At 39.4% G+C, this 8,692-nt stretch overlaps 1 protein-coding gene across 1 annotated transcript; it reads left to right on the forward strand.

The window, feature by feature from the left end:
• Nucleotides 1-541: 541 nt before the first annotated feature.
• LOC127812739 (uncharacterized) lies at nucleotides 542-7,418 on the forward strand. Its single transcript, XM_052353261.1, has 7 exons — nucleotides 542-1,499; nucleotides 1,542-2,007; nucleotides 2,260-2,380; nucleotides 3,275-4,862; nucleotides 5,367-5,896; nucleotides 6,782-6,909; nucleotides 7,045-7,418. Exons 1-7 carry the CDS (start codon nucleotides 542-544, stop codon nucleotides 7,295-7,297), a joined length of 4,044 nt encoding a protein of 1,347 aa, XP_052209221.1. The 3' UTR covers nucleotides 7,298-7,418.
• The last annotated feature ends 1,274 nt before the right edge of the window (nucleotides 7,419-8,692 follow it).

The following is an 8,692-nucleotide window of genomic DNA, read 5'->3' on the forward strand; positions in this document are numbered from 1 at the left end:
TCTTGACCCAAGCTACTTAAACTCATTGTTAATTTAGTTTTAATCATTTCCTTTAGATTATCTTAATCACCTCTTAAAATCAAATATTCAGTGATTTCTTTTTTCATCCAAAATAATCTCCCTGTGAACCGACTCGGACTCACCGAATTATAAATTTAAAATTGTACTACACGCACACTCGCACACTGGCGAGTATAATCGCCCTATACCTGCTTTAACAAAAGGATTAATGTTTGATAAATTTGGTTGTTGTTTTGATAAATAAATGTGCAGGGTAGCGTAGCAGTCAGTTTTTGGCGCCGTTGCCGGGGAGATTAATTGGTAACTTAGTGTGTTATTTTTGTTGTTTTACTACTTTTAAAAAAAAAAACAAAAAAAAAAAAATATTTTAAAGATAAGGAAAAAAAATCTATATACTTAAAAAAAAAAAAAACTTGTTAGGTAACTTTTAGTTACTAAACAGTGTATGAGACTTAGATCAGGTAGAGTGCTAGAACAAGAAGTCCATTCACAATCTCTAATGTCTCAACAAAATGATAACATGTCTGCTCAAGGGGGTGATCATGTTGATCAAGATCCCTTGGGAGCTGAAATGCTTCGACCTCTCAGGGACTATTTGCACCCTCCGAGGCAAACTACTCCCTCTTGCATTGTACTTCCAGTTAACCATCATAGATTCAACTTTAAACCGGGTACCATTCAGATGTTACCTACTTTTCATGGTATGGATTCGAAAAATCCGTACACTCACATGAGAGAATTTGAAGAGGTCTGCGGCACTTGTGTCGATCAGAATGTCAATGAGGATACTGTGAGGCTAAAATTGTTCCCATTTTCATTAAAAGACAAAGCTAAAATGTGGTTAAACACATTAGAGTCGAGATCAATAGGAACATGGAGAGAAATGCAAACTAAATTTTTAAAGAAATACTTTCCGGCCAATAGGACAGCATCCCTTCAAAGACAAATGATGAACTTTGCTTGTAAACCCACCGAGTCATTTGCTCAAGCTTGGGATCGTTTCAAAGATCTACTTCTTACTTGCCCACATCATGCTTTTGAGCAGTGGCGGGTGGTTAGTTTTTTTCATGATGCCTTAACCCCCAACCTTAAGATGTTCGTGTCGACCATGTGCAATGGTGAATTTTATGAGAAGACACCTGAAGAAGCTTTTCACTTTTTCGACACTTTAGCTGAGAATACTAGGAATTGGGAGGTAAGTCCATTGTCTTTGGAAGACTCAAGAGAGCATGTCAGTCCACAACCTCGAGGAAAATTTCAAATAAGTGAAAGTGATAACATCAATGCCCGGTTAACAGCATTAACAAAGAAGATGGAAGAATTAGAGTTAAAAAAAACCAAGGCCGTCCATGAGGTGGAAGTCCTTTGCGTGGTTTGTGAGACGAATGGCCATATGACAGAAGATTGTCCTACCATTCCTGCTTTTAAAGAGGTCCTCTATGGCCAAGCATCTGGAGCACAACCACGTCAGACAAAGGGTAGGCCTTATCAGAATCAGAATCAGAGTGGGAACTACTTAGGGTACAATCCTAATTCCAATACATACCACCCCAACTCCCGTAATCACCCTAATTTTTCATGGAGAAATGATTCTGCCGCCCAACCCCATGCACCATTCCCCTCACAGCCACAGTCTTACCAACCAAACCAAGGGTCATCTAGTGCATATCAACCTCCTCATAAGAGATCTCTAGAGGACACCCTACAACAATTCATGCAAGGTCAAATAGGAACTAATACCCAAGTAGCCAAGTTTCAAGAACAAACAAATAGGGCTCTAGAAGACATGAGAAGTCAGCTAACTAAGTTGACTCAGACCTTGAGTGTTAGAGAACCAGGAAAGTTTCCCTCACAACCAAGTCCGAACCCCGTAAGTCAAGCCCATAGAGCCGAAGGGTCATCTAGTGAGAATCATGAACAAGTCCAGTCTGTCACTGTCCTTAGGAGTGGGAAAGTAATTGAGAAACCTAAGGACCCTAGGACAATGTGGCCTACCACTAGTAAAAAAGACCAAGGGCATGATGAAATGAATGATGAGGAAGTGAATGAAGGAAGTAAAGAGGGTAAAAAGAAAGCTGAGAAGGAAGAAAGAGAGCAAGAGAGAAAGCAAAAGGAAAAAGGGAAGAGTGTTGAAGAGAGATCCAAATTTGAACCTCGACCACCCTTTCCTCAAAAATTAACCCAATCAAAAAGAGATAAAACAAATGCAGACATATACGAAGTATTCAAACAAGTAAGGATAAACATTCCTTTATTGGATGCAATTAAGCAAACACCTTCGTATGCTAAGTTTTTGAAGGATCTCTGTACAGTCAAAAGAAAAATCAATGTGCGGGAAAAAGCATTCTTAACAGAACAAGTAAGTGCTATCCTTCAATTTAAGACCCCTCCAAAGTACAAGGACCCAGGATGTCCTACCATTGCTTGCATAATTGGAAGCCAAAAAGTCGACCAAGCACTTCTTGACCTAGGGGCTAGTGTCAATCTGTTGCCTTTCAGTGTCTATCAGCAACTAGGGTTAGGAGAACTCAAGCCCACTAGGGTCACTCTTCAATTGGCTGACCGATCAGTAAAAGTTCGTCGTGGGATTGTGGAGGATGTCCTAATCCAAGTGGACAAATTCTATTTCCCAGTGGACTTTATTGTCTTAGATACCCAGCCCCACCAGGGTCCTCAGTCACCTATTCCCGTTATCCTAGGGAGACCATTCCTTGCTACTTCGAATGCAATCATCAATTGTAGGAATGGGATCATGAAACTATCATTTGGGAATATGACGGTGGAGATGAATGTTTTCAAGGTAACTAAGCAACCAAATGATGAAATGGAATTGGAGGAAGTAGATTTAATCCAGACCTTAAGTGAAGAATACTTTGAGGAGGCTCTTTATGAGCAGGTTATTTATAAATTAGAGAAGCAAACTTCGAAAGGGATAGAGCCTGACGTTGAGTCAGCTAGGGTGATCACACAACTGATGCTTGGCTTAGAGCCATTGAAATTACCTGGGAATGAAACCACACCATCTTTGGTTCGTCCACCCCAACTTGAGAGAAAACCATTGCCGAATCACCTTAAGTACGCATTCTTAGGTGAAAGGGAGTCTTTGCCAGTAGTGATTTCATCAAGCCTAGAATTGCATCAAGAGGAAGCATTACTAGATCTCCTCAGAATGCACAAAAAAGCTATAGGATGGTCTATCTCTGACCTACATGGCATTAGCCCCCTCACCTGCACCCATAGGATATTCTTAGAGGAAAATGCAAAACCTGTAAGGCAAATGCAAAGGCGTTTGAACCCGAACATGAAAGAAGTTGTCCGGGGAGAGGTTCTTAAACTGTTAGATGCAGGTATCATCTACCCCATCTCAGATTCCAAATGGGTCAGTCCGACTCAAGTTGTACCTAAGAAGTCAGGAGTCACTGTGATAGCAAATGAGAACAATGAGCTCATCCCTACGCGCATCCAGACTGGATGGCGTATGTGCATTGATTATAGGAAGCTCAACTCTGTGACAAGGAAGGATCATTTTCCGCTTCCATTTCTAGATCAAGTCTTAGAGAGAATAGCGGGACATGCCTTCTACTGCTTCTTGGATGGGTACTCTGGGTATAATCAAATAGAAATTGCGTTAGAGGATCAGGAGAAGACCACATTCACTTGTCCATTTGGGACATTTGCTTACAAACGAATGCCATTCGGTCTATGCAATGCCCCTGCAACATTTCAAAGATGCGTGATGAGCATTTTTAGTGAATTGGTAGAGAATGTGGTGGAAGTTTTCATGGATGACTTCTTAGTGTATGGAGATAGCTTTAATAGTTGTCTGAAAAATTTAGAAAGAGTCTTAGAGAGGTGCAAGGAAACGCATTTAGTGCTAAATTGGGAGAAGTGCCACTTCATGGTCACTCAAGGAAGTGTCTTAGGACACATTGTTTCTTCTAAGGGTATTGAGGTCGATCAGTTTAAGGTTGAATTAATTCAAAAATTACCCGCCCCAAAGAATGTGAGGGATGTTAGGTCTTTTCTTGGCCATGCTGGTTTTTATAGGCGCTTTATTGCTTCATTCAGTGCCATAGCCAAACCTTTATGTCGCCTTTTAGTCCTAGACATGCCCTTTGAGTGGACCAGTAAGTGTCAAGCTGCTTTTGAGAAATTAAAAAACTCACTTGTTTCTGCACCTATCATTCAGTCCCCTGATTGGTCCCTACCATTTGAGCTGATGTGTGATGCCAGTGATTACGCGATAGGAGCCGTGTTAGGTCAGAGGAAAGACAAGAAACCTTATGTGATATATTACGCTAGCAAAACTCTTAATGAGGCTCAAAAGAACTACACCACGACAGAGAAAGAGTTGCTAGCAGTTGTCTACGCCCTAGACAAATTCCGGTCTTACCTCGTGGGGTCACTGGTGATTGTTTTTACTGACCATGCTGCTCTTAAATATTTATTAACAAAGCAAGATGCAAAACCCCGTCTCCTTAGATGGATCTTATTGTTACAAGAATTCCATATCGAGATCAGAGACAAAAAAGGGGTAGAAAATGTGGTAGCCGATCACTTGTCTCGTCTACCATGCCAAAATCTTAATCAATTTGAAAACCCAATCCAAGATTCCTTTCCTGAAGAACAATTGTTTCAAACAAACACTCAAACTGAACCACTCACCTTTCCATGGTACGCTGATATAGCAAATTATCTAGTCACTAGACAGATCCCAGATTATTGGTCCAAACTAGATAAAGAAAATTTTTTTAGGAAGGTGGTGACATTTTTCTGGGATGACCCGTATCTGTTCAAATATTGTCCTGACCAAATCATTCGCAGATGCATCCCTAATCATGAACAACAAAGTGTCATAAATTTTTGTCACACTCTTGCTTGTGGAGGCCATTTTTCCATCAAGAAAACAGTTGCAAAAATTCTACAAAGTGGATTTTATTGGCCAACATTATTTAAGGATGTGTACAGATTTTGTTCAAGTTGTGATCGATGTCAAAAACTAGGCAGTCTATCCAAGAGAAACATGATGCCATTACAACCAATCCAGGTGTTAGAAGTCTTTGACTGCTGGGGTATAGACTTTATGGGTCCATTTGTTAGTTCGTTTGGGCATGAGTATATCTTACTTGCTGTTGACTATGTGTCCAAATGGGTTGAGGCAATCCCGACAAGGAGCAATGACCATAGGATTGTGGTGAAATTTTTAAGGGAAAACATTTTTAGTCGGTTTGGGATGCCACGAGCGATCATTAGTGATGGGGGTTCCCATTTTTGTAACAAGGTCGTGGCAGGTCTCATGAAAAAATATGGTGTGTTGCACAAGATTTCCACGCCGTACCATCCCCAAACCAGTGGTCAGGCTGAGCTAGCTAATAGGGAGATTAAACATATCTTAGAAAAGACCGTTGCCACCAATCGCAAAGATTGGTCTTTGAGATTAGTAGACGCTCTTTGGGCATATAGGACTGCATATAAAACGATCTTGGGAATGTCTCCATATAGATTAGTGTATGGTAAACCTTGTCATCTTCCCGTGGAAATTGAACATAGAGCATATTGGGCAATTCAAAGAATCAACAAAAGTTTGACCGAAGCAGGCTTCTCTAGGAAGCTCCAATTAAATGAGCTTGATGAAATAAGAAACGATGCATTTGAAAATGCACGACTGGCTAAGCTTCGCATGAAAGAGTTGCATGACCGACGCATCATTAGGAAAAGCTTTCATGTCGGGCAACAGGTACTTTTGTATGATTCTCGATTGCATTTATTCCCAGGAAAATTAAAATCAAGATGGGTTGGCCCCTTCATAATCAAGTCCATCTCGAAATATGGGGCTTTCGAAATTGAAAATCAAGAGTCAGGGCAATGCCTTAAGGTCAATGGTCATAGGTTGAAACCTTATCAGTATAGTTATGAGGAAGACGAAGGAAGTGTGGATTTAGGGGATCCACCATTAAATGAGTAAAAGAGGTTTCGTATCGTCTGGGAATCTGACGTTAAAAGACCACCTTTCCATTTAGGTTAAATGGATGTCTTTAGGTCCAGGACATTAATAACAACCCCTGTAGCTATTCAGGGTGAAGAAAACATCACATATTCATGCATCGATGACCGCCAGGTATGTCTATCCTCTATCTTTTCTATTATTGTCGATTGAGGACAATACGCAATTCAAGTTAGGGGGTAAGGTGGGAATTGTTGTTTTGTGTGGTATATGTGATTTTGATTTTATGAGGCCCCTTCAAAAAAAAAATTATTAAAAAATATATAATAAAATAAAAACTTTATTTTCTTAATATATATATATATATATATAACGATATAAGAAGGAGACAAACTCAACGCTGATGACAACTATTTATTTATTTTTTGGGCAGAGCAATCACACTGCCCTATAAAGGAAACGACACACTGCCCTATAAAGGAAACGACACACTACCCTATAAAGGAAAAGGAGACGCGGAACGTTGAAAAGAAACACCGAACGTTGAAAAAGGAGACGCCAGACGTGACTCTGCACTTGTGGCACGTCTCGAGCCAAGTGTAGTTGTTGGAATGGTGACTTCCACAGCCCTATAAGAGACCCCGTATCTGCATGAGGCAAGCCACACTTTTTTGAGCTCAGTCTTCTCTCATTTGTGTTGTTCTCCGATCAGGTACTCTCGTTTTTTTTGTAAGGTTCATTATTTTGTTTTACTTTTCTTTTACTATAGTTCTGTTTTAAAAAAAAATGAATCTTCAGCTCTTGAAAATTGGTAAGTACTATCCATCTCTCCCACAAAATGATTTAAAAAAGATTTATGCCACTAGGTGTGAAAGACTTCGGATGTTGATGTATAAAAATATCCCTGAGGATATTCGCTGGTTAATTGAAGCAAAAGTTCGATTTCTTAGCGAAACCTCACCTAGTTTTAAGCATTTTCCAGGATTGGGAAAGAGTAGTTTTTCGAAAAAAAGAAGAGCGAAAAGATTAAATGGTTGTCACAAATGTGCTCGATGGACTTGTAACACACGATGTAAATCTGTGGGGTTTACTTCCATAAATCGAGATGATAAAATTTGTTTCATAAAGGATGGGCTGAGTAAGGAGTCTTTGGATGATATCCGATTGACTCTTGAGACGCATCCGTGTGGAATAGTGCAACGAGAAATTCTTGCTTTATGGACCCAGTTTAGAAGTGACCACCAACGCTATAGTCTTGGGAATCTGACTATAATTGACCCTGTTTGCCAATCTATAAGAAAATTGGATGGGAAGCCTATCCCCGCTTCATAGAAGGTGTTTAAGCCGTTTCTGGACGTAAAACCAGAGGAAGATGTGAGCCACAATCACAACTACTTGTATATACGCATGATTTTTGTTTATGTTTATTTATTGTTGAATTTCTATGTAGTTACTTTTGATTGCCAAACCTCTTTAACCAGTTCTACTTTCAGGGCATACATAAAGAAATAACATAAATGGAAGGCCAGCCAGTTCGTCGAATCAATACCATATGTGTACTATGTGGCTCTCAACCTGGGAGCGATATTTGTTACACACTTGCAGCAAGCGAACTTGGCATAAAATTGGGAGAGAGAAAAATTAATTTGGTCTATGGAGGGGGAAGTCGTGGATTGAATGGATGTGTTTCACAGGCTGCACATCTTGGGCAATCATATGTGGTAGGTATTATGCCAATCCCTTTGGCTGATCCACAGATTTTCGGGTACACACGAGGTCAACTTATAAGAACGACTTCTATGTCTGAGCGCATGGCTTGTAAAATTTATCAGTCAAACGCCTTCATTGCTTTGCCAGGAGATTTTGGTACACTTGAAGAAATCTTTTGTATAATCTCCTGGGCCAAGAGCAATCTCCATACCAAACCCATTGGACTTTTAAATATTAACCATTTTTTTGATAGGTTGCTCTCTTTTCTTGATCAGGCTGTGGAACAAAAGTTCATTTCTCTTTCTGCAAGAAATATTCTCATTTCCGCATCCACCATTGAGGAGCTACTAGAGAAATTACACACTTATGTCCCACAGCATGATCCTTACGAGCCTCGGATAGACTGGTCTAAGGTAATTGGAAGCAAGTGCAAAAGGGGTCCGATTAATTTAGATTTATCCCTCTAAGGAGAGCAAGTCTATGATAACATGGCTGAGTAAGGAGTACTTTTTGTACTCTTGAGACGCATCTGTTTATTTTGACTTGCATGAATTTTTTTATGTTTTGTTTTAAAAAATTATGGAATGTTGTTAGGCAAGTCTATGATAAGATGGTTGAGTAAGGAGTACTTTTTGTACTCTTGAGACGCATCTCTTTATTATATGACTTGCATGAATTTTTCTTATTTTGATGTGAAAAAGAAAAAAAATATAAAAAATATATGTAGGGTATTCTCACTTGTTTCTTGAAGATTTAGCAGTTCACAGTAAACTTACAGACTCGTGGAGTTACAGGTATTCCTAACAAACCCTATTTTATTACTGCAATTCAAGTTGGAGGGAGTAAGGTATATTTATGAACTATCTAGTCCATGTTTAACTGTGAATTTGTAACTGCATGCTTGTAATTTTATGCGAATTATTTACTTTTATCTACTCTTATTAAAAATCAAAAAATTGTGCGTGCTTTAAATAATGCTATCCCTAAAGCTTTGGAGTTATAAACTGATAGCCAGTT

Source organism: Diospyros lotus, chromosome 11 (assembly GCF_014633365.1).
Source record: "Diospyros lotus cultivar Yz01 chromosome 11, ASM1463336v1, whole genome shotgun sequence".
NCBI classification, from domain to species: Eukaryota; Viridiplantae; Streptophyta; class Magnoliopsida; order Ericales; family Ebenaceae; genus Diospyros; species Diospyros lotus.

Bases quoted from the DNA above. Each gene is read 5' to 3' on its own strand.
- LOC127812739 (XM_052353261.1), top strand. From the start codon at position 542: ATGTCTGCTCAAGGGGGTGATCATGTTGATCAAGATCCCTTGGGAGCT. The intron at 2,381-3,274 runs GTAAGTGCTATC...ATATTCTTAGAG, and splicing joins AAGCATTCTTAACAGAACAA to GAAAATGCAAAACCTGTAAG. The intron at 6,910-7,044 runs TCTTAGCGAAAC...ACGATGTAAATC, and splicing joins ATTGAAGCAAAAGTTCGATT to TGTGGGGTTTACTTCCATAA.